The sequence below is a fragment of the Liolophura sinensis genome, chromosome 7 (assembly GCF_032854445.1).
Source record: "Liolophura sinensis isolate JHLJ2023 chromosome 7, CUHK_Ljap_v2, whole genome shotgun sequence".
In the NCBI taxonomy this organism is placed as follows: domain Eukaryota; kingdom Metazoa; phylum Mollusca; class Polyplacophora; order Chitonida; family Chitonidae; genus Liolophura; species Liolophura sinensis.
In genome coordinates this window covers 59,288,258-59,314,741 of record NC_088301.1, presented here as the reverse complement: position 1 = coordinate 59,314,741, position 26,484 = coordinate 59,288,258, and the positions used below count along the sequence as shown (strand labels likewise).

Below are 26,484 nucleotides of genomic sequence, written 5' to 3'. Positions count from 1 at the left end.
ATGTGTCGCGATTCACATTTGTTCATTTCTGCGGTTGTCATGGTTACTAGATCGCCAGTTTCCCTATATATACTACATAGATACATATGATTTCGTGTCTGGGCTATAACCTCAACTGTTTTCCGCGTAGAGTTTTCATTTATGGTGGATACATGCATAAACAGATAAACAGATAAACAGAGTCGTATAGCGACTCACATTTGTCCATTTTCGCGGTTGTCATGGTGGCCAGATTTTCCGTGTATATACTATATAAATAGATATGATTTCGTGTCCGGGCTATAACTCCGCTTTTTATGTACAGTTTTAATTTTTGGTCGATACATAGATACACAGATGACGATGTGTCCTGAGTCACATTTGTCCATTTCCACGGTTGTCATGGTTACAAGATTACCATTTTCCCTGTATATACTATATAAATAGATAAGATTTCGTTTCCGGGCTATAAGTCCAACTGTTTTCTGAGTAGAGTTTTGATTTTTGGTAGATATATACATACCCAGAAGACAACGGGTCGCGACTCACAAAATGTTTTTTTCCCGCGGTTGTCATTTTTACTAGAATGCTAATTTCCCTATATATACCATATAGACATATATGATTCCGTGTCCAGGCAATAACGTGGGTGAGTTTTCCACACAGAGTTTTAATTTTTGGTGGATACATAAATGTAGATGCACAGATTACGATGGGTCGTGACTCACATTGGTCCATTTTCGCGGTTGTCATTGTAATCAGATAGCCATTTTCCTCATATATTTTATTTAAACATACGATTTCGTGTCCGGACTACAACTCCGAAAGTTTTCCATGCAGAGTTTTATTTTTTTGTGGATACATAGATACACAGAGGACGAACTGTCACGACTTACATTTGTCCATTTTCGCCGTTGTCATGGGAGCCGGGTAGCTGTTTTCCATATATATACTATATAAATAGGAATGATTTCGTGTCCGGGATACAACTCCAACTGTGTTCCGCATAAAGTTTTCATTTGTGGTGGACACATTTATCCACTTGTGCGGTTTTCATGGTAACAACATACCTATGATCAACATCCATGTGGCGAGTATAACCCCTGAAGGTTCCCCTCAGGGGTTATACTCGCCACAATGCTGCTGGTATTATTTTATACATTTCAAACAAATGCATTTATTGGGGCGTATGTTGTGTTCACCTGAACTCTTGTTATTCCTTAGCATTAAGATCGCATTGTAAGGGTCAAAATCTGTGTTGAAATGTTCGTCAGTTACTTGCTATAGTTCGGTGGTTTGCTCCGGGTAATCCGGCTTTCTCCACCGTTAACCGTCTTTGAATAGATACATGCAAGATATATTGAACATCAATCAACCAAATCAGAGCCTGTCAATCGTTCCAGTTTAGATATGACTAGATACATATTTAATTCTGAGCACTAATTCACGGCGTTAACCATGGACAGTGCTAGGCATGGGTAATACACATTTCTGTGGCCGAGACGTTACAGAGCGTTTGTCTAGTAAGCAGTACATCGGGATTTTAACCGGCGGTCGATCATGCCTAAAACTTAAAGAACGGCACACCCACCACAGCTAAGGTTGGTGATACTCGGAGAACGGACAAAGTTATGTTTGTCCTGTTTGTATCATCGCCCTGTCAGCAAGGTTGATACTTGCCACATGCTTCGTAATCACCCATATTTGACTCTACATTTAAAAGTCTTAAGAATCCTACTTTTACGACAGCCAATGGCATTGCAGCCGGCGTATTTCCGCCAAGGCATTTTCAGCCAATCATTGATCGTGTGTATTTCCTCGTTTCCTCGCTGGTTTTATGTCAGCTCGGATCTGATTTATTCCTTGACACAACATTATAACTGTATATCGTTAGCTTGATTAAATAAAGATGGGTTGTATAGGCTTATGCTGTGAATGGACAGGCATCGTGTGAAGCGTTCCCGTGAGGCAGTACTACAGCTGTCTGGGCTCTGGGAGCAGCCTGCTATAAGGAGCCACTAAACTGTGATCTCACGAATCATGCAGAAACCGAAGTGACAAATCAACAAACCCTAGGAATTTGTGAAGAATGGTTTCTCGCGGCCACGCTTGCACCCTCCAGAATGCACTTGGAACTGCCTTGTTCAGTGGTGAACGTTTTCATTCAAGACTATAACTACTTATTCAATTAAGGAGGTAACTGGAGTGCATGAGGTAAACCACAGGCTTTTGGCAAATTACTGACGAACTTTCTGAAGTGTAACCTACGGATAAGCACATCACATTGGTGGAATGCTTGTGGTATTCAGCAAAGGTTACCCTGCACAAACATCCACATGGTTGTCACCATTGACCCACGAAGGGTGGGGCGTACAAGGATACATGTATAGACCTAAGCACGTTTATACCACACATATATAGGCCTAAACAGCTGTATACAATACATATATAGGTGTAAACACGTGTGTCGGAACAACAAATTATCTAGATCAGGAGTGTCAGGGGTTATCTCAACAGCCCTGACACGGGTTTGTATATATCAGCATTATCTTCAAGAAGGCTGATTACAGAGATATGGCCGGATGTTGGCATATCATACAGGTAGACGACACCTACCACGGTGCAGGTATTCTCTCTCACACGGATTTGTCCAGATGTCGGAGACGTAAACAACACTATCGGGATATGTTTCACCAAGACTAAAGAGATCTGCACGATAGCCAACAGTTTTTCTCGTAATATTTGTTATGTCTAAAGATTTAATCCCGTGAATTGGTCCATCATAGTTGGATGTCTGGAGTAAGTCGGAATATAAGGCATAGACATAAGAGGCATCTTGGGCTATAAGTGTGACAAGTTGTAGTTTTGTATCGTCAAAGAGGTTTCACCATGAAGAAGCTGCTGGTTCACTCGGCCTCCCAGCTGGTCACTGTCTCGTCAGGAAGGGGAAAGCTGGGCGGATCCGACATGCGGTGTGTGGACGTCTTGCAGGCTGAGAAGGGTCGAGGATTAAGTCTGGTGGTAGATGCGTAAGTGGAGGACCAGTAAAAATTTGCCTTAGAAACCCGAAACTAAAATGGCAAAAAACTAAGAAAAGGTTCATCATATCGACAACTGAATAGTAGTCGTAAGAAAAAGTATTCAAATAATTGAATTCTATATCGACCTTATCAATGAGGAGAAAGAGAGAAGTAACATCCACAGACATTTCTCCTATAGATTCATAAATGCGAAGGCAAAAAGATGATATAACCTCAGTGTAGCCCTACCCTATCAGCCACTGGCAGTATATACCTCTGATGAACATTTCTTCATCCTTTTACCTTACTTAAAGAGTGAAACTGAAGTTTGCACTTGCTTGTTACGGGCGTAAGGCATTAGCTGACTGAATAAGCCTACCTTTCAGGTATAGCTGTTCAATGTATAACATAGGCTATGTATATAGACCTACTCTGTACTGCATATACCACCTGCGTTTGATTTCTGTATATTCCAAATGAATCTGTTCGACTACAAGCCAAAAAAAAATTTACATGTTTCCTAGGGCACGAGTTTGCTAGTCTATTTGGGAATCATTGACTGTTGTGATTCACTCACAGCAACTGCCTTTCATTTCATGTTCTTGTTACTTGTTTGAAGACAAGGGTTGATTGAGGGAATAGATTATGACGACGTGATCGCCCGGGCATATGGAAATTGCCAATTTCAAAACACTGTTGACGCCACTGGTCATTGTGTTATACCAGGTAAGACAATGCTATGAAAATGTTAGCAAATGTCTACTATGTTCAGAATGGGATCTATTTTGTGTATATAATAAATAAATCCACGTTGTCCGACCTAGAGCATAAGTGTCAAGGAAACCACTGTGTGCGTCTGTTGCAGCGCAGTTATTTTTGTTTTAATAAAGATTCGCTGTATTCATTGCTTGTTTCGAAATAAAAAAAGTATATTCCATACAGCAGCGTACACCGGTATATGTCTCTCTGTGTACACACAGTTGATCATGTCATACAAAACTTCCCGTATAATAATCTGTGTCATCTTGTAGGTTTCGTTGATGCACACACCCACCCAGTGTGGGCTGGAGACAGACTTCACGAGTTTTCGATGAAAGTAAAACACTTATCTTCGTCCCAATCATTCATATATATATATATATATATATATATATATATATATATATATATATATATATATATATATATATATATATATACCAGTGCCATGCAGTGGTGTTGGCGAAAATAATTCCTTCAACATGCTTTGGCCTTGCTGTTGGATTTGACAATTTGGAATTACGTAAACCATGTCATTATCAACCGTTGCTTAATGGTTTGAGGCCTTCTTCAAAATCACTCTTATTTTAGCTTACATTCCTTTAGCTTACAGTAAAAAAACAAACAGATATATACGTGCAATCAATTGGAAGCCAACCTTGTGAATAACACAAATGCATGGCCTCATAAAACATGAGGCAAAACGAAGAAACATACTCATGCTTTCCTGCAGCTGGAAGGCGCCACATACATGGAAATTCACCAAGCGGGAGGAGGTATCCATTACACTGTTGACCACACTCGCAATGCCTCGGACGACGAACTATTCAAAGGCCTGTGCGGAAGGCTGCGTCAGATGCTCCAAGCAGGGACGACGCTGGTGGAGTGCAAAAGCGGATACGGGCTGGAAGCGGAGACGGAATTGAAACAACTTCGTGTTATCGACAGAGCGAGGATGGAACTTCCGGTTGACATCTCCAGCACGTTCCTGGGTGCACACGCTGTTCCAAAGTATGTAACCGATAGCTTAAGACTTGGACTATTACCAGTTACGTAACCACGAGGGTAACAATTTAAAGCTACAGTGTACGGGCAGAAAGATAGAGAGAGACAGAGAAAGAGAGGAAGAGGGGGAGAGGTAGAGAGAGAGATAGAGAGGGATCTATCTAACTTTTTATATTATTTATATATAAATACATATTTCTCAGTACTATGGATATAGATGAACCAGTAAACTGTTGGTGCACAGACATATTGAGAAACACTATGTAGCATTACCCGTACTCTTTGGTATAGGTCATGCTTCACAAGGTGTAGGTTACATGCTTTCTCCCACTATTCTAAGGCAATTACAAATATTGCCTGTCTTAAAATTTCGGCTTTTTTCTTTAAGGGGCAAATCGTCAGAAGAAGCCACAAATGATGTACTCAATGTCCAACTTCCGCGCTTGAAGTCCCTCATGGATAATGGCGATTTGAAAGTTGACAACATTGACGTTTTCTGTGAAAAGGGAGTTTTTGACCTGCAGCAATCTGGCAGAATATTGCAGGCTGGAAAATCGATTGGTCTTAACCTGAATTTTCATGGGGAGGAGATAACTCAACTAAAATCTGCTGAGGCGAGTATTCTGAGTTCTCAAATGGGATGTTTTTCCTCTACCAATGGCGACTCTGGTCATATATTGCTGAAATGACCGCTATACACTTGCAGTGAATGAGTAATACGTTACCAATTTGCCAGCAAAAATGTCTCATCACATTGGCAGGGGAAAAATGTATATTGCATAGCTAAATCCCGAATTTACTCCAGGTGGAACAGGTTCTCTATTAATGAGGAGTTTAGGAGTTGGACCTATATGCCAATTCCGCATATGTATTGGGTATGGGTATTTTTGCTTTTGGCCCAAATCTATCTGTTGTTTAATATTTCCAAAATCCTTCTATTTTAGATGGGTGCAGATCTAGGAGCGCTGGCTATAAGCCATTTGGAGGAAATCTCCGATGATGGTATATCAGCAATGGCGCAGTCTGGATCTGTAGCAGTGGTTCTTCCCACTACAGCCTACATCCTCCGGCTCAAACCTCCACCTGTCCGCAAAATGATAGACGAAGGGATAGCCGTAGCACTTGGGTCAGACTTCAACCCTAATGCATACTGCCTTTCTATGGTAGGATTAAATGTTGCTCGACTTGCGTGCAATACTTCCGGCGGCATATTTAAGTCCATTAGAAGCAGTTAATGTATAGAGATGGTAAAAATTCGGCTGTTTATTGAAACTTGTTTACATAATACTCCCTTTAGTCAAAGAGATTCGAGCAATTGTTGTAAGATTATCTTTGCTCACCCTTTCAACAAATGACACGAAGTTAACGGATTTGCAACAATAATAGGCCCGTATTATGCATATGAAACCCGTAATTATATCTATACATGATTTATTATACACTGACAGATGTATATAAGATAAAAGACAACAACATAAAGAGTAAAGCCAGAGCATTGACCGTCTGTTATTGTAGGTCGCTAATCAAACTTAATCACTGAAATCCTGCACAATGTCTATGTACCCTAGTTATCACAGTTATAGACTTACTTAATCTTGTCTCCTATATTTTATCTTTCCGTTTGATTCCCGCGGTAGCCAATGGTAATGCATCTCGCTTGCATCTTGTTCCGAATGAGTATGTCCGAATCTCTGGCCGCGGCGACCATCAACGCGGCCGCCGCTCTCGGTAAGGAAGACACGCATGGCTCTCTGGAGGTCGGCAAAGTAGGAAACATGGTCATACTTGAAACGGACAGGTATATTTACGTATTTATGCTGTATGCTGTTTTCGTTTTTCATTGTTTCTGAGTAATTGTTACCAGTGTACCTATATAAGTGATAATTAGCAGGATCTTGATCGTTGTTCCTTAACATCGAATATTATATGTTTACTGTATGCATATTTATTTATTTTTTGATTGATGTTTTACGCCCTACTCACTATATAACGCCATATTTAACTTATACGACGGCGGCCAACATTATGATCTGAGGAAACCGGGCGGAGCCCGGAGGAAACCCACAATCATCCGCAGGTTTAATGTATGTATATGTTTAGTATTAATGGAACGATATTAGTAATATAGGAAGGTGCATGAAAGAAACTGTAATTATGAAACAATGATTCAGTTTGTTCTGTATTAAGATTTTAAGCTTAGGCCATTCTGTGTCACTTTATCGCTTGCAGAACATCATTATCTCCTTTTATATTATCTCCTTATTCTGTAGTTGATTTTGATTATTGACTTGAGTAATTTAACTAATCTGTACATACTTGTTATTCTAACTAATCGGTACATACTTTTTATTTTAACTTATCTGTACATACTTGTTATTTTTGCTAATCGGTACATACTTTTTATTTTAACTAATCGGTACATACTTTTTATTTTAGCTTATCTGTACATTCTTGTTATTTTAACTAATCCGTACATACTTGTTATTTTCAGATGGGAAAACATTATATACCAGTTTGGCTGCCAGGAGAAGCTTATCAAGTATGTGATCACTCATGGCAATGTTGTTTGGCAAAATTTCTAAACTCTCATCAGGCGTGACCACAGCGTCTCATGCAAGTGGTTTTTCTTTATACGTGGACATGCTAAATATTTCTAAATAGACTAGGGTATACGGAACATACTTGATTCTGTGGATGCAATCACGTGATTAACCTCTTGTCCAATGAGGTATGTATGCAGAAGCAGAGTATATATACTAGTTGGGATACTTGTGTGGAGTTCTTAGAAACACTATGGAGATATTGATTATGGACTATTAGAACGCATGACACGAAGCAGACAAAACACTGACATGGAAGCAGTGACGACAGTGTGTGTCTTGTCAAGCGTAGCTTGTGGAAGCAGCGACGACAGTGTGGCAACTGTAGCCTGTGCACAACTAGCCTTCGGAAGCAGCAATGACAGTGTGTTAACTGGAGTCTGGGCACACCTAACCTTTGGAAACGGCGACGAAAGCCTGACAAATGGAGTTTGGGCACACGTAGCCTTTGAAAGCAGCGACGACAGTGTGGCAACTGGAGTCTGGTTACACGTAGCCTTTGGAAGCAGCGACGACAGTGTTATATTTTGAATGTTGTAACACATACAATATTCAAACTTGTGAACCAGCGAGGGCAATGTGAAAACAGACATCTGATGACACATAACTAGGGATGTACGGCCACATGACATATTCACTTTAGCCAGGATCATGTCTACGCTTCCATGACTGATCCCATGCAGGTTCTCACTCTCATATTGTTTGCCAGAGGAGAGGTTTATCTGTGAATGTTTCCAAGAATCATGAACCAAGAGAAGCCTAGTGGTCTAAGGTGTGGTATTGTTTTCTCTCTATGTTGTATGTCTTAATTATATTATAAGGAATCAGGAAACAACCAATGCTTTTATCCGGCATTTCTTATAAAAATAGTATGGTTGTGTGTGAACATACTATGGCATTTATTGAAGCACATTCCCAAAAGTCACACTCTTGGTCTAGCCAATCTGCTGTTGGTCAGTATTTATTTATTCATTTGTTTCACTGGTGTTTTACGCCGTACTCAAGAATATTTTCACTTATACGACGGCAGTCAGCAATATAGTGGGAGGAAACCGGGCAGAGCCCACGACCATCCGCAGGTTGCTGACAGGCCTTCCCACGTACGGCCGGAGAGGAAGCCAGAATGAGCTGGACTTGAGCTCATAGCGACCGCATTTGTGCGAGGCTCCTGTGTCATTGCGCCGCGCTGGCGTGCTAATCCCCTCGGCCATGGAGTCTCCCTCTTGGCCAATACGTTCTCGTGTTTGAATCCAGCTTATGTCGGTTCTTTTGTAGCTTCAAGGTCATAGGGTTTGTCATTTACCAGCTGAAGAACGGTGGTATTCCTTGTGTACAACTGGGTTCTTTCTTGAGCTCATAGCGACCGCATTTGTGCGAAGCCACTGTGTCATTGCGCCGCGCTGGCGTGCTAACCCTTTCGGCCACGGAGTCTCCCTCTTGGCCAATGCGTTCTCGTGTTTGAATCCAGCTTATGTAGGTTTTTTTGTAGCTTCAAGGTCAGAGGATTTATCAGTTATCAGCTGAAGAACGGTGCTATTCCTTGTGTATAACTGGGTTCTTTCCCCTATTAATATAACTGGCGTCTTATAAGTGATATATTCTTAACTATAGAGTTGAACCCAATTGTATACATAAATACATGTAAGTGTTTAACAACTTCTTTGCTTTGTTTCTTAATATATCCACATTGATGGTTGACGGTAACCATACAGGGGTCTCTGTGGCCTAGTGGTTAGCGTGCTAGTGCAGCAAAATCACCCAAGAGCACCTCAGTCGCTGTGAGTTCAAGTCCAGCTTATGCTGGCTTCCTCTCCGGTCGTACGTGGGAAGGTTTGCAGCAACCTGCCGATCGTCGTGGGTTTCCCGCGGGCTCTGCCCGATTTCATCCCATGATAATGCTGGTCGCAGTTGTATAGATGAAATATTCTTGAGTACGGCGTAAAACACAAATCAAACATATAAATGAAATACCCGAAATCATATACAGTATACACAGCCACCATACACATGTAAACATAAAAAGAGAGGTTGCTGGTCGGCTGTGATTTTTCGTCAGGTTGTTTGTCAGGTACCTGTTGAAGGGGGTGGTATCAACAGGGTCGTGCATGCCCGGGTTCGTTCACTTCAGCAAACTCCAATATCAGAGATATCATTGGCTTGTTCGTGAATGTGCACGTCAAAACCGAATATGTCGATCTGAATGGGGCCGGAAGCAAATCGTGCATGATGGGCACAATTGTCATGAAGATTATACATAAGAGCCGTGCTGAAATATGGCCAGACGAAATGTGTTAATGCATTATGACAAGGCCTATCAAACTTCCCTTCATTGTATTCGTAACAGTTTTAATGTTTTAACAAAACTACATGCATACAGAATATGAACATTTCTGTTGACAAAAACAACTCTTACGACTGTCTTATAGCTACGGAGCTATGCAATATCTGACGATGCAAATACTCAAGATTACTTAACCTTCTATGACTTTCCATCGGATGTTCTATTGGTCTATCTTTGTTTATGATTTCAAGAAGAAAACAAATGTTGTTTTCGGAATTCTAACGGACAGGTGAGCACAGGCCACTAAAAAGCCTTAATTATACGTTATTACGAAACAAATGAAATTTTCCACACAACAATAAGTCATTTATTTTGCAGATGGATTTGTACCTCAAATATCCACAATGTATCACAGATTACCTAAGATCTGTCTAAGTTAAGGATACACAACTAATCTCTTGTTTATCGGACCTAAATTCCTTCCATGACAAAGTTGCTAAGTTTTTTCTCACCGAAAGTTGACCTTAGAAAGGTGTTATTAGGTTGGTTTAGAAGGTATAGGGTGATACCCTAGTGGGCAAATATAATATTTTATGACACTTATTTGCCCCTAAAACGCACGTTTGGGGGCGAAATTTTAGGTTATTTACAATCTGTAGGCCTTGGCCCCTCGTCTTTCCCCAAAACCTGCTCTCATGTATGTGAGCTCCACCTATTTTCTTCGGTTGCTGATAGTCCTCTTGCGTCTTGGGGGAGGCCCATTTGGTGCCGCCAAGACTGTTGTTGTTGGGGACATAATTTGCATGTCGACGGTTTGGATGGAATCGTAATTATCAATGTAAGGCTTCGTCACCCGCCAAACCTACAACAGACATACCACATCAATGACCATGCAAATGCACAATAATGCCCTTTTCTAGTAAGTCAGTGGACATGGTGAACGTATTCATCTTTAGCCCCAATGGCTGCTTTGCGTTTTATAAGTTATCACACATTGAGGTGTCGACTGAAATTTGAGCTTTAAAATGAATCTACGACATATATAAATATGAAGATTAATGGTCTTACCTGTTCTTCCTGTAGTAGCTTTGTTACAGCTTCAATGTCAGGTGCCATATAACGATCATTGTCCCAAGGCCTGCTTAAGGTAAGAAAGTCCCCTTTAGTTTAATTAAGAAATCTTTCATTCATCACAGGTAATCTTAATTATTCTTCGGTCCATTTTCTTGTCTCAATTTTTACCAATGATAAATATATCTGTGACCCGAACAAACGCACTAAACAACAACTTTGTCTGCTAAAACATCCACAAAACATTTCCCTTTACCAGCAGTATTAAACTGAATATTTCACACTTACGCCACCACTTTTCTGACCAGCTTATACACCTCTTCCAACGGCGGCGTCGAACGGAGGGGTCGTAGAAATTCCACTGCTTGACATGCGCACAAGAGTTCGATTTGCAAGCACTGTGAAAACAAAACCCACTGTGATACAATGTAAGATGGGGGGCGTAGTATGTTCACTCAGGCAACGATTACGCCCAAACGACAATTTATTCTTTAGATACAACATTGAAATGACTGCCTAAATGAGTCTATATGAGCACCTTGTTCTACGTGTTCCACCACGCGCAGTGCCTTTCGCGCAGAAAACCTCCCATAGACACGTGGTCTTCCGTTCCTCCGCTTGTAGTGATGGAATCCACGGATGAAGGGTGGCACAACACTTTATTCTCAGAAACTGCAACAATGAATTGGAAAAAGGAAACTTTTCCAAATCAGAATTCAGAATGCCTGCTAATATCAAACGTATATACCCCGGTAGTCCGAGTCAACGTGATGTTTACTAAAGGGCTTAGCTAATACACGTACAAGAGAGCTATAACCACAAATACGATTCAAATATTTATTCAATATAACCATATAAAAAGCACGACATTTTGTAAGCAGTTATTTTTGTACATATATACTACAACTTTGTTAGTAGTTATTATCGAAGTGTTTAGCTTTTTGTGTTGACTAACAAGAGACGCTGCTGTACAATGTGCCACCATGAATCCGGAATTTATGCCTCCATTGTTAGTCAGAAACGCCGGTAATTCACTAAGTGCTGAAAACAAAACAAGTTATTAAAATTTAGAACAATATATTTCAGTTTTAAACGGCTGCCATGCATCCTTGGCTTTTTCATAAATATCCAAACTGAATAACCTTTGCAACATTCTCCATGCTAATATATTCGGTGTTCTTAGACGACGATTAATTTATTAAACCAGTAGATTTACAGTCACTCGAAAACGAAAACACCATTGAAATGAGATAGCATATAGTTTAGGACAATCGTGTGCTTACATGGATTTACTAATCTTTCAATCCGTCGTTCGCTCATATTCGCCAGTTCATGTACACCGATAGCCAGATAGTCAAGCACCTATGAAATAAAACATTTGTATCATCTTTCTTTATGATCAAAACATAACCTATTTGAGTATCCACTCCAACGTCTTTCTTAAACTTAAAAGGTCCTACTCGCGTTCTTTCAATTATAAACTGTGAGAGATGAGTAACTCAAACTTTTTGGAAACACAAAGCAACCTTCGCTGGGTATTCTCCATGAAAATTTCCACCGGATAAAATGGGCTGATCTCTCTGGAAATACATCTGGTAAAAAATAGTGTTAAGGTACGGTATGCAATACAGGATAATGACAATGGGAAATCACACAGCAGGATACAACTGTATTTAATAAGTTATATCTCTGGCACAATACAACATTGGAATGCCAATCTTGGCGTACATCATAAAGTCGGAGATAAGGGTGAAATCGTGGGTCTTTCAGGTACATGAATCATATGTGACAAATAGTGATCCTTCAGCCCTTGGCGCTCAGCTCACCATAATGGAAACAGTTCATCACCGGTCGCCCCTTCTGTCATTATATATACTGTAACACAGAGTGGGCTTAGGCATCATTTGTGACGAATGTGCCTATAACTATAGGACTGAATGGCCCGGTGTTCAAAACTTTCTTAATACCAGATTTACCTTTAGGCAAGTTTTCGGTTTTGTACTTGGCCCAAAAATTATTGTGTAGCAGTGTATCAAATATGAACTATATCTGCTGCTGTTCCATTTGGTATCGGTACAACTGTGTTGGTTGCTGTTTTCTGTTGTTTTGTTTTTTTTATCGTAAAATTATATTTTATATGACTTAATACCGGTAATAACTAATACACTTTTGAACAACCTTACCCAGATCGCCACGTGGGAGTGATAGGGGTGCCCTCTAAAGAATGAATGTTAGGTAAAACTTGTTTTAGGATGACTTGAGAACTGGATTCGGTGTACCTGGTAATATGGCCATAATATTTATGAAAGCGAAGAAGTTAATTGCTATAGTGTTTTGAATATACAGCTTCAAACAGAGTGGTCCACTTTCACGCTGTTTGAAAGCAAAAAGCCACAGGGGTAAGTGTGCTGAGTGACAGGCGTGGGCGATACCTTTCATCATGGATACACGAGCGCCGTCTGTGTTACAACAAAGGATACAGGGTTTATCCGTAGCGCTGTTAATCTCTGTTGTCAGGACACCTTTTACAAAGTCAATGGTTTCGTTCACGATCCCGTGGACCTGTAAGCCAATAGCAGGGTTAAGAGGAAAGGAGCCACCTAGACACTAAATAACCTACATGTAACCAACGATCGAATGCAGCTCATAGCGGTTTTTCGTTGAAAGGTTTCACATACATAACCCCGTCTTCGCCAATCATTATTCTGAATACTTTGTGGCTGTATTTAAGGTGCCTTAAATGAAAATTTTTGACTTTAAATCAATCAAATAAATAAATCAATTACCAGATGTCTGAAAATTTGTTACCGTGTTCGCTTATTCCATTATAATATAATGGTAACTGTGGCACACAAAGGAAAGAATCTTAAATGTTAGTGAGCAGAACAGATTAATGAATTGCCAGGATAACGCAAGCAGTTAACATCACGTTGGAGCCAGCAGTCTGTTGAGCGCATGAGTGCTGTATGTAAATTATTTGCCTAATTGCCTAAAATTTTGGAAAAACTCGCATAATAGATTAAATTAAGTTGTGATCAGAGAATAAATAAGTTTAGTACCTGTGGACAACATCGGAGTGTGTATGCATCTTGGACACGGTTACAAAATCGGTGACTTTCTGCAAGAAGGGTCGACACAGGTAGGTCTTCCGTATTAACATAGACATTGGTTCTAAGGCATGTTCCAGAACTGTTATACAGTACTGCATATAACCTCAAGACTTCTGCCAACGATTAACCTCGGCTTTGTTCAGTAAAAGATATGTTATTATTCTCCGAAATTGGCTTGCTTTACAAAAGGTTTAAAATGAACCCTACAGCAATGCAGGTAGGCCACATTTGATTGACGAGCTGGAAATATATGAATCGGATGAGAGTTAATCTTGACTGAAACCAATCACTCAAAGGGTTTACCGATATTATGACTTACCTGCGATTTCTGATGGGTGCATATCGGAATGAAGCAATGACCGCAGTCTGCCGGCTACTTTACCCTGTCCCTTGTGAGGTCTCGCTTTATGGATATCTTGAAAATGTTAACCCATCATGTTAGCTTGCACGCGTATGCATTCGATGATATTCAGTCTGTTCACATGTTCACATAACTAAGGCAATAGAATAATATATGCCATGGATCTGAATAAAAATAGCAACTCATGTGTCACCCGACTGAAAGGATTTTCAAAGTGCACAATCAGGTTCATGAATGAGAACAAACAATACAGCTCTATACTTACAACAGCATACATTGTGAGGCACAACGTATGGTAGTTTTGGACAAGCACTATACCTAATGTGTCAGTACAGATGCACCAGCTTACCGTCATCAAAGGCTCTGGTGGATCCCTTCAGAACCTCAAGTGTTAAACCAGCAACAATGTCAGCCTGTCGACATATGGCTTCCGCTCGTTCCACGGCTGTCAATAAAAACCCTCAGTAATATCACTGGTTTTCTATTCAGTTTCATTTGTTTCAACTGACTTGAACAAAAACAGTTTCTGTTTCAAAAGGATGAAAGAGATTCACTTCCGTGATCTGATTTAATTTCTTGGCGGTGGTCAGGTTTACGGGTGGACGAAATCGGAGTACCCGGAGTTACCAAGTGCCCGCAGTAAACCACCGCCCCCTACTTGATAAACACCATGACAAAGCCGCCGCCGAACCAGTGAAAGCTGAATTAGCGCCAACCTCCTCTTTCTGCGACCAGAACACTAGTTTTATAATAACTGCGGTCTCCGTGGCCTAGTGGTTAGTCTGTTAGCACAGCAGAATAAGCCTCTCATCAGTTCAGTCACTACAAGTTTGTCAAGTTGAGGCGATTTACTCTCCAGTCATATACATGGGAAGGTCTGGCAGCAATATGCACATGATTGTGGGTTTTCCCTGGGCTCTGCCCGGTTTCCTCCCACCATAGTGCAAACCGTTGTTGTATGAGTAAAATATTCTTGAGCATGGCGTAAACCTCCATTCAGAATAAGTTCTATAAATATAAAATCACCTTCATCGAGCATATTTCAACGCGAATGTTTACCTTCTGCTCCTATGGATGTGATGAGCTGAGTGCCGTTTATCAAGGCAATACCCTGCATAACAGAAAACAATGGGCGGAGTGAATAGTATATCCATACAATTATACATACAGGGAATCTCCACAAAAAAAGATATGACGATAATAATATTGTTATAATGTAAAATGTGTGGAATGTAGAAGACAAACTCTCCACATATTTCTGCACAATATATTCTATACAGAAACTTCCAATATTGAAACTGCTTACTTCTTTCGGACCGAGACAGACTGGCTCCAAGTTGTTAGCTTCAAGAACCTAAAATATTTAAAAGAGATTAAAAAAAAATATTTAGTGTATATTACATTTTTATAAAGTATATTTTAAATTTTTGAGGTAACATATAAAACTGTATGATTTGTCCACTGAGACAAGACAGGTTCAGATTGGACAAATGACTCGTGCATTGGCGAAGATTAAAAGAACATGTAAGTTCTATACAATTTTTTGACAAATTAAACTTGTGTTTCTTACATATACATATGTATTTGTATGACCACTATAGCTGCACTTTGATAATGAAAACAAACTGCCAAAGATCTACACCAGGTGACGTTTTAAGTTATCGGTCATTAACCTCTTCAGGTGACGTTTTAAGATATCGGTCATTACCTTCAAATCCCTTATACACTATAAAATATTGCCGTGAACATATGTAAATGTCAAATACAAGAAGATATTTTTGGGGCGTAATCTGTCGGTGACGCAGTCTTACATATTTGGCATCTGCCCAGCCACTGTTCGGGCTCCACATCTTGCCTTCTCCCATTAAGCCAAGACTCAGGTGTGCCAATGGTGCCAAATCCCCACTGGCACCCACAGAACCCTTTTCTGGCACCCAAGGTAGGCAATTAGCTGCGTGAGCAAAAGTGCAGACGAAATAAAGTTAAAACACAAGATTATTCGCGAGTATGTGTCGAGAACAGAGTGTACATGTGCATAGATATGATTTATGATTGCTACCTTTTGCCTCTCTTCTCGCAAAAATTCGGGAGTGTTTGCTGAGAATCAAGTGAACTTTTTTCTTTTCTTTATAATTTATAATTATAATAAAACAAGACAAGAAGAAAAATACCACAGAATTTTGAAGAGGGACAATTGCGTATGTTACCTATATGGGGAACTTACCGTTATAAGCTGCTATGACACGGTTAAGGGTATTCAGAGAGATACCGCTGTAACCCTTGGCCAGCACATTAATCCGGAGGGCCATTAACATCCGGGTTCTCTCAGGTGATAAGGGCGGTCCCACGCCTGTCGGACAGAAGATAACACGATTTTTTCAGGTGTGTGACGTCACAAAACACTTAGAGCATAGAGAATGAAACCAGAGCAGATACGACAGTGTGATAATGGGCAAATGGCAACACGTAACTGGTGAAATACGGTTTCTTGTCAATTTACCTCAGAACATTACAGTTTTATTCCAACTACTCATATAAATGCTTAAATAGAAGCAAGTTACATGAGCCATAGCTAACGTGGAAATTGGGGAACAAAATGTAGTGATATTAAGTACAAATTATTAGACGTCACAAACTGGTTCAAAATTTACTCAAAAGTCTCACAATTAACATAGAATAACATTAAAACAATGCAAAAGGATGCACAGTCCAGCCTATAGGCTATACAAATCTGATGCCTGTGGTTTTAATTACAACCAAACAATTGGTTCAATGCTTAATATCACTATTCAACATATCGGGATAGGATGCGTGACATGGCTGCATGTCTTCTGATCAGAATGGCTTTGCCAATATGCCAAAGTTGCCATTATATTGCCGACATGCCACAGTTGTCATTATATTGCGGACATGCTACAGTTGTCATTATATTGTGGACATGCTACAGTTGTCATTATATTGCCCACATGCCAGCGTTGTCATTATATTGCCGACATGCCACAGTTTTCATTAAATTGCCGACATGTCACAGTTGCCATTATATTGCCTACCTGCAGCATGCGATCTGATGACATTTTCTTGAAGAGTTCTGAAAAGCCAAATAAATGTAATGCTATTGATTCTGCAAAAGTTGATGTTTATTTTTTCTTGCACTTAATTGGTTTCATAGTGTATATATACATCTCATCCCATAAACGGTATTCTTCTGATGGTGAACGGATCTGCTGTAGGCTATTTTTGTCAAGTAAATGTCAACACATAAAATAAATTTGAAAATCGACATAGCACAGTGTAAGTCGATTTCAAAGCATGCGTAACCTTCTATCATTATCGATAATGAATCAATAATAACTTAGTTATGTACCTCTGCATACAACAGAATTAACATGGTCGAGGGAAGAAAAAATATCCAAACTTACACCAGTTTATCTTTGTCTATCAAGACACGTGCAAAGTTCCCAAATCCAGTTGTGATTCCATAAACAGCTGAATGAAGAGGGGAAAAATTATTGTGTTCATTATCTATTCACATGTTTATGTATTCTTATATGCTTGGTATTTTTAAAAACGTTTTTATAAAACTATTTTGTGCATAGTTTGAATATTTACATTTTAAGATTATGCGAAAACTAAGAAGATATGCTGTATTGTCTCGCGAAAGAACATGCATCAGTTAATTAAGCATATACCTTGATTGAACGATGACTTAAATATTTTACCTGTATTGTCTTCCAGAATCTTGTCCAAGAGATCCCTGGCCCTGTTCACACTAGCCTCGGCGTCGGCTGTCAGCTGCGGCAGACCATTTGGTTTAATGAGAATTGAGGACTATATATAGAAATATAGATTTTCGCATGATACAGCCCCATGTGAAAAAATAAAACGTTATATTGAATCGTTTTAGTCCTACCACACATCAGTGACCAAATCTATTTAGTCAAACCAATTATCATTTATCAAATCTATTTAGTCCCACCAATTATCAACGATCAAATCATTTTAGTCCCACCACATATCAATGATCAAATCGTTTTAGTCCCAGTATATCACTGATCAAATCGTTTCAGTCTCACCACATATCAACGTGCCTTTACACAACTTACTTTTATTAGAAATTCTCCTTTTCCAAGTTTCACCAAATCCTCCGTGGATAAGCTGTTACCGTCCAATGACATGTACTGCAATAAAATCGGAGTTCCTTCCATGAGACATTCCACAAATGCTAAGTACACCAAAGATCACGATCATATTAGATGGATTTCTTGTGTTGTGGTAAAATACTTTGAAGATATACAAAGAAACATTTCAAACTTCCATTTCTTGCCTTAAAAATAATATTTTTGGCTTTATCTAGGGATTATAAAGGGTTTACCGTTTACTAAACCAAAACGACCATTGGGATATATATAAAACAATTTTTCTGCTATTCTATATATATTTTTGTGGTCTATAAAATCCTTTGAACTGTAAATCGATAGCGAAATGTTCGAGTTTCACAAATAAGACACTAATAAGATAATTATAATAGATACATATGCGGTTATACACTCACATCCACTGCAATTTTCTGGTTCTCCTTTGGTCTGTTTTGATAGTTATGGGAAATTTTCTGACATAAAGTACAGAGGTTAATTTAAAAGGAAAATGCTGAAAAAGTTTGCCTGTTAACATCTAATAAAAAAATAAATAGAAATATGCAGGCATATATATGGCTGTATATGTCTGCATTTAATCCAGCAAGACTGCTTTACACAGTGTTAGTGGCATAAAGGATACACTTTTTCTTCAAAGTACACAACTTCGGCTGGACCTGTGGCAGGACTGGACATATCACTGTTCAGTACTGAAAATGAGAAAACAATACCGTCCATCAAGACTTGAACAAATAAACTTAATCTAAAACTTATGAACTATTAGAAGTTCATGTCTGTGTGGTGCATGTTAAAAACCAGTTTAATTTTCTTTTTTATTCTTTTTAGTTTTATAAATGCGCTGTTGACATTGCGTTGCATATTTCGAGCAGTCTTTATTCATGTAAACACCATGCAAGCCATCCGTGCATGTAGTTTATAACAATGGTTGAGCTAAAGGAAGGCGTTACTTCAACATAAACAATAGGACATTATTCTCAAAGAAGCAAACTCAAGCAATGCAGGCATTTGCAGCAAATTTTAATTGTTTTAAAATAATTACAGCTTTTACTGAAATAAAATTTTAAAATATTTTAAATAAATCTACTTTGTCGCAATGTTGTACAACTATTTAAGAAAATATTCTCAATATCTCACATAATGTTGCATCCTGACAGATTGATTTCTAGTCCGTGTTGATCTATTCAGGTGAGTTACTGTCTGCTGTGCTACATCAGATTCATAAAAATCAAGCTGATTAAGACTTTGATTTGGAGAAGTAATGGAAGAACCTGAGAACTTAACTAATTTCTGAACGTTCCATGTTTCCCATCAACAGTTGCATAAATGTTTGGTCCTACTTTCCCAGTTATCTGTATGGGTATGTAAATATTACTTTTCACCCTTTGGAATATGTTCCGTATTTTTACTCCAACTAAATCCCCTGGTTTAAAGGCACCTTTGCCTTTGTTGACGACTGTAGTGTCTCTGACTTGTGTGGATTCCACGAGTTTGTGCACCATCTTCTCTTCCTTAAAGAAGGGAAGATTTGGTAGCATGGACAAAGTATAGATTTATTTTCCTGTGACGAGTGACCATGGAATAAAACAGGAAGTTCATAACCTGTTGTGAGATGGGATGTGCACCTGTACGCAGCTAAAAATCTCTGTGTCACTATTTGACTGGTTCTCCTACAATCTTGGCAGTTTTGACAGCTTCACAGAGGGCGTTCGATTTCTCCATTTCCTTCGGGATGATAAACAGCAAAATGAGTGTGTTTGATTATTCTATCTTTGTGAAACGTTTCAATTTCATACGAATCAAACTGTGGTCCGTCGTCAGTATACAACAACGTCCTCCGGTAATCCCTCGCGAGAAAACACAGGCCTCAAAACGTAAATTACCTAGTCTGTTATTGTACTTTGTGTAAAGCAAACTTCTGGCCATTTACTGCTGTAGTAATCTATCAGAGTGATAGCAAGCCTATTCTCGTTGGAATGGTACGGTCCTACGATATCTGTTCCTAGTTTTAATCATGGGCTAGTTGATAATGGCACAGGTTACATCCGACCGATGTGACTAACACTAGTTTTGTTACTTATCTGACAAACGGAACAATTTCTGACAGCGTCACGGCCTTGTATGTCCATCTTAGACGACCAATAAATAGCCTTTAGAGATTTAAGTACCACAACGCGATATCTGATGTGACCCACAGCTTATTTCGTACAGAGAAACACGGCTTAGCATTGCTTTCAACGAATTTTGCCTTTGCTGTGCCATCCATTTTCGATATAGCCTTTAAGACAACAAGTCTTACCTGCAACTGTAGCTGCAAATCAGTTCAGTTTTCCTGGTGTCTTCCAAGAGTGTTTCACGAAAACCATTGACTTCGCTATTAACGTTGACACTAGGCCTACGACTATCGTTCGTTTCGGCTGGTAAAACTGGCATAGCATTCGCTACTTTATTTCGAGCCCTGGGTTTGTATTGAACTGTATAATGCTTGGCATTCCATCTAGCTATACCAATGGGCATGTGGCCCGAGCCTGACGTTGACGAGTGTATCCAGGGCTTGATGGTCAGTTCGCAAATAAGAAGTGTCCACCCCATAGGTATGTATGTAACACTATGCCACCTTTCTACAGCCCAAACGCACGCTAAAGCCTCGCGTTCTGCTACCGAGTCACGTTTTTCAGCATCGTTCAATTTACGGATTGCGTTCAAGTTATGGATTGCCATCAACATGTCGCCTGGACCAAGCTAACCCTCAGCATTCTGGGGAAATTATTGTTTATGTACTTGTTGGACATAAGTTTGGATGAGTATATATATTACATGTTACATTCTTCCTCGGGTCACTCCTCATACTGCGTGTAGCGCATTAGTGTGCTCCATTTCCAAAAAAGAACAAGGCAGTTAATTATTTAAAAAGAAAACAAGGCATATTCCAGAGAGATGGTGTGATATTGAATGGTTAACTTTGTAACTCGCCCTATTAGAGATCGAGCCTCACATAAAACAAGAACCCCTAAAGCGTAGCATAAAAATATTCTGGCGCCTATGACCCCTGGGAAAGAATATTGTTATATCACGTCAGTTATGATCAAGAATTACAATGACAATAATTTTCACCGTCTTCTTTGGCATTCCTTGGATCTAGCTGCATGAATATTATTAATACATGTATTTTGAAAAGTATAAAAATAATCGATTTCTCGTAGTACAGAAGGTTCAATTTACTTCTGTTAGGTGCAACACTTGCCGTTTCAAAGCTTTGAGTGGTGGTAGTTCCATTCCAAGTTCACGGTGGGCAGTTTGTGCCATTACTGGGGGGAGGAGGGGCGAGCATCATAACTTTGATATGTTGTTATAGTCCAGAATACCGCCCAAGTACTGACAAGCTTAACTTTGCCTTGTTTCATCTATAGTTCATAGTTCACGGCGTACTTCAAACCTTATAATCTTTCAATGTTCATCGTTTGCTCACATTACAAGCTAAGGAATATCTTTCCTTGAGGTCAAATTCTTAGAGCTTCTGCATGTGTATAACTTCAAGCCAAGTACATTTATTGTATGAATAGCTTAAAGTGTGTTAGCCTTGTCTCTTGTCACCCAGACACTTTTTAATGATAAGTATAACAAATACGTGATACTTTCACTGTGTTGTATTTATTCGAAACTTAATCCATCATGAAACTGTGCAAAAGGGTTTTGGGGCAAATCCAAATGTTGACAAAACACACTAAAGAAAACATTAAAGTTTTAAAAACTCAACTTTTTAACCTGCTCACTTTAAAAGCCATATACCAAACTTTTACTTTTTGTCGACAAGTAATTTCGCTTGACTAGAACTTTAAGTTGGTGATTATTAATGAATAGATTAAAGTCTACATGTTCCACTACCTTTCACTTCTGCAGGTTAAACATCCATGTCAAATAATGTAGTATCAAAGGTCATTCGGTGCAACTGACCTTTGACATCTTAAGTGACCCTGGGATTAAGAGACCGAGGGATATGAAGCTCTATTGTTCTCCCTCAGTCAGGCTTGAAAACCATGCACTCGCTTGGCTTTATCACGCTACAGTCCGAGACTTCACGAGATTAACTCATCAGCCACAGAATTTTCAAGACCTTCTCTTAGACGGTTCGGAAATTGTGGGTCATGTGACCACCCTTTCGTGTCGAAAACAAAATTGCCGCCCAATGTTAAAGCATTGGGGAAAAGGTCACTTTTTGCCACTTCGCTATCATCACGAAAGCTCTGCAGAAATACCCAGGCAAACTAGAAAACTGAAAATTATACAAATAAAACGGATACAAGATCGCTGACAACATTTTTCTACGCAATAACGTTGGAAGGACCGTTTTGTTCACCCTCGCCGTTTGTCACTAAGGAGATCACAAGGCCTCTAGCTTCCGATCCGTCTTTTAGAATCGCTTAGTCTTTTCTGTAGAACGGTCAAAATACGCCTAAAGTCAAGAACCAGATTCCGGAAAAAGTTTCTGAGGTCAGTATTGTATATGTTTGCTTACATTTTAATCCAACCGGCGTGAATTCGACGAGTATTTACCGCCGAAAATATTTTTTTATTTCTTGTGGTATGATCGAGATTGTTGTCAAAATAGCGTATTCTCGACACCTTATCTTATCTGGATTATGGCAATAGGCGTGTTGACAGTATTCATCAGGTCTGTCGGATATGACATCGGTTCTCTCCGTGTAGACATCGGCTCACTCCGGCAGCCGACGATAGTTCCCGAAGTTCCTGGCTTGCCGTGCGCTACCCAGACTTTGTGGCGCCACTGCCCGGGGCTCTGACAGCGGAATTTCATATCCCTCCGTCTTTTAATCCCAGAGTGACCTTTCCACCACATAACCTTGTCTTAAAGGAGAAGAAAACTTAAAAACAAGACACTATAGGCTGAAAAGAGCACATTTTTTTTCTATCTGATGGTGCCTGCTGCATAATTTTGCGATTTTTCCTCGCCATACACGTACAGCCTGAAAACGGCAAAGCTGGCATAAATCGCTGAGTACATGGCCTCCTCCATCTTTAACGCCTTGTAATTTATGCTGGGGGTGTGTTGCCTCTCAGCCAGTGAGAGTGGTTAAACTGTACTGTTCGCTACCTTCTGGGGAGAAGAGTTCTACCGGAAATGTACGAACTGTACTTCGGCGGCTTCCGACGGCAATTCTCCTAGCACAGAAGACTTCAGGACTAGTTCTTAGGCAAAACGAAGTCGCCCACAGCGGATTTTGGCGTTGACTTTATTTATAATTTATCAACTTGAGGTACATATTAGAATTTTTTATGGCATGCACCTGCGAGGAAATGCATACTCTTTTCAATGATATTTGATTGACATTTAAATTTTCTTCTCCTTTAAGTTGGTGATCATTGATGAAGAGATCAGACTCTACATTTTCCTTTAGTTTCAAGTTTTGTAGGTTCTGTGTTAAAACACAGTTAGGTCATTACGACAAATGAATGACGTACCAGTACAAAATGACATCATCGCTCCATGGCAAGCATGGAGGTAGAATCCTACCTTTAACATGGAAAGGTCATTCTGTGTCAATTGACCTTTAACCTTGTCTTAAATCACTTTTTCACCTCATAAGCTGGTCTTGAGGAGGTGATTATTGATGAAGGGATCAAACTCTACATTTTCCACCCGTGTTCAGAAGTGCAGGTCCAATATGTATGTCAATTAAAGTAGAATCAAAGGTCATCATTTGCGAATTGACCTTTGACCTTGTCTTAAGTGACCCTTTCCACCACATAAACTTGCCTTAAGTTGGTGATTATTGATGACGAGATCAAACTCTGCATTTTCCACCAATTTTCACTTCTATGGGATCTTTGTTAACTAGTAGAATCAAGGGTCATTCGTTGCAAATTGACTCTAACCTTGTCTTAAGTGACATTTTCGCCACATAATCTCGTTTTGAGTTGACGATTGTTGCTATTTAGACCATGCTCAACATTTTACATCTTATTTCAGTTTTATAGGTTTTATGTCAAATAAATCCTTACTTAGCGCTAATTGCAATTGTCTTAGTGGCCTTTCCACCAAAAGTTCTGTCTTAAGTTACAGATTCGTAATCAGTCTGATTTTCCTCACTATGTAGCATTGGAAACACCCTTATACGCGCTAGGTCAAGTAAAATTGAATTGGGGAGTAATTAGAAAGAGCCCCACTTCCCGTTAGCTTTCGGACAATTCCGCTGTCTATGATTTTACCTAGGCGCCAGTTGTAGTATTTATGCAGATATCTCACACTGCAGCTTCTTGTAGGCTATATGACGTAACATATTCTAGTCCTTACGCACAATATGACTCCTACTTTCTCGTGTATTGCCCACAATGTAATAAGGGAGCGGCTAGTATTTACTTTAGATACTACAGTGACAACATATCTGCTCTCATCCTCATCTTGGTCGTGTAATGCATCATGGATGGATCCAGTCTGGCAATCGATCCGACGTGTTGTGCCAGCAAAATTTGAAAATGTGATACATTTGCGTTGTGCCAATACCGGAGTTACTGTATGTGGACATAATGTTTTCTTCACAGAAGTTGAAAATCTCCAAAATCATGATCATTATGAAATGGCTGCGTAAACTGGCTCCTTTATATACAGTGCACTAATGATTTTACTACATATAGTTATTAATATATAGTTATTAAACGGTTTTCGTTTCTTTCCAACCCCCTCCCGCCAAAGAGAAATTGGACATGGCACACGAAGTTAAATTCCAGTTTTATGAGGTATACGATTGCATTCCTTCTAGCCCTGTCTACATAATTACAGCAATTATATGTAAGCAAGCCAGGGAGGAATACAATATTATACCCATGGAAGTTTGGAAATGAAAGGAGTATTTGTGACTATCTATATTAGGCACATGTCCAACAGTAAAGATGAGATACTAAACCACGTTAAACAGTTTTAAATACATCACCACAGATATATATTTTAAACAGACGTACCAACAGTGACAAATTCATTGTCGTCGAGAACATGTCCAGTCTGGTCATCCGGATCAAGAATTGCCCCTCCTTTGGCTTTCCTTACTTCAAACACCCGCTCGATGGCATGTCCCGAGTTGCTTTTAGAGTTGTAATACCGCCTCAACGCTTCCTCTCCAAGCCAGCGAACTTTTTCGATGCCTTTGCAGGGTACGGCAAACCAGTCCCCGCGCACTCGCACGGAAAACTTCATCGGGAGAAGATACGATTGCTTTTTTGGATGAATTTCAACTTAATGGCACCGTTAAAGTCGCGGGTCACCGAGAGTGGGATATATGTACAGTTTACGAGGATTTAGGGTGTCTTACACCTATATGATTGTTACAGGTGTATATCTGAATGTCGACAGGCACTAAGCTTATCTCATGCTCAAGTTTGTCATGCGACTCATGGGAAGCAGAACAGCCGCCCATGTTGCTCGAGCCAGATTCAGCCAATAAAATGCATGCACCTTGACACACCCTTTGTATCCAATGCTGATTGCTGATCTAAATCTCTAAGACATACATATCCCGTACCATATGCATAAATTTCCAGGCACTAGTTCTACGTAAGCCGCTTGTTTGTCATCCAAATGTATACGACATGAACGCAGACGAATGCCTTTAATACAAATGCCTACATATAAAGAAGTTCCCCCAAACGGATCTCGTTGTTGTTGTATTCTTAGCGTCTGTCATCGACAAAATAAAAACTTGTTCATAAAATTTGACTTGTATGTCTTTGATACCCAACAACTTGCTTATCACATGTCCACTGAAGAATAAATGCAAGACAGCCTTGTTACTGCCAGATAATACAAGTTGCACCATACCCAATTTACACGCTGGTATAACTTATATTATCACAATGAAGAGCATTAAGGACAATTACTGGTACTTCAGCCAACGCTCATTGTGGACTTTCATGGACGCTTTGACGCGGTGTGATCGGCGTCGCGGCATACACGATGAGAAGAGCATGAGGCTCTAATGGGGACCTTGATTGACCTCAGAGAAAAATACTTACCTTAGGTGAACTGCTAGTTGGTCATTTTCGAATCAATTTGTAAGGGTGAACAATTAATTGTCTCAAAAAAGATGCTACGAGAATTTTTTTCCACATGTTCTTTTTGTTAGCTTCTGAATCAT

General features: G+C 39.6%; 2 protein-coding genes across 2 annotated transcripts; one reads left to right on the top strand and one right to left on the bottom strand.

Annotated features, from left to right (window-relative positions):
• The first annotated feature begins 2,638 nt into the window (after positions 1 to 2,638).
• On the top strand, positions 2,639 to 8,190 carry LOC135471079 (probable imidazolonepropionase). The gene is made up of 8 exons (XM_064750126.1): positions 2,639 to 3,008; positions 3,619 to 3,725; positions 4,031 to 4,095; positions 4,492 to 4,769; positions 5,152 to 5,377; positions 5,708 to 5,926; positions 6,401 to 6,561; positions 7,255 to 8,190. Exons 1-8 carry the CDS (start codon positions 2,869 to 2,871, stop codon positions 7,343 to 7,345), a joined length of 1,287 nt encoding a protein of 428 aa, XP_064606196.1. The 5' UTR covers positions 2,639 to 2,868; the 3' UTR covers positions 7,346 to 8,190.
• A 1,590-nt stretch (positions 8,191 to 9,780) lies between these two features.
• Positions 9,781 to 25,653, bottom strand: LOC135470453 (histidine ammonia-lyase-like). The gene is given in 23 exon segments (XM_064749410.1): positions 9,781 to 10,506; positions 10,713 to 10,782; positions 11,004 to 11,113; positions 11,252 to 11,295; positions 11,298 to 11,388; positions 11,671 to 11,756; positions 11,999 to 12,077; positions 12,242 to 12,291; positions 13,184 to 13,277; positions 13,775 to 13,833; positions 14,145 to 14,240; positions 14,536 to 14,631; positions 15,246 to 15,297; positions 15,493 to 15,540; positions 15,998 to 16,137; positions 16,411 to 16,536; positions 17,237 to 17,274; positions 17,606 to 17,672; positions 17,906 to 17,978; positions 18,290 to 18,364; positions 18,739 to 18,769; positions 18,963 to 19,029; positions 25,316 to 25,653. Coding segments are annotated over 23 exon segments (1,974 nt in total). The 5' UTR covers positions 25,548 to 25,653; the 3' UTR covers positions 9,781 to 10,356.
• Positions 25,654 to 26,484: the final 831 nt, after the last annotated feature.

What these genes read in the sequence shown, in the direction of transcription:
- LOC135471079 (XM_064750126.1), top strand. Translation starts at nt 2,869, where the DNA reads ATGAAGAAGCTGCTGGTTCACTCGGCCTCCCAGCTGGTCACTGTCTCG. An exon ending in TTAAGTCTGGTGGTAGATGC is followed by an intron (nt 3,009 to 3,618) that starts GTAAGTGGAGGA and finishes ACTTGTTTGAAG; the next exon opens with ACAAGGGTTGATTGAGGGAA. An exon ending in CTCAACTAAAATCTGCTGAG is followed by an intron (nt 5,378 to 5,707) that starts GCGAGTATTCTG and finishes CTTCTATTTTAG; the next exon opens with ATGGGTGCAGATCTAGGAGC.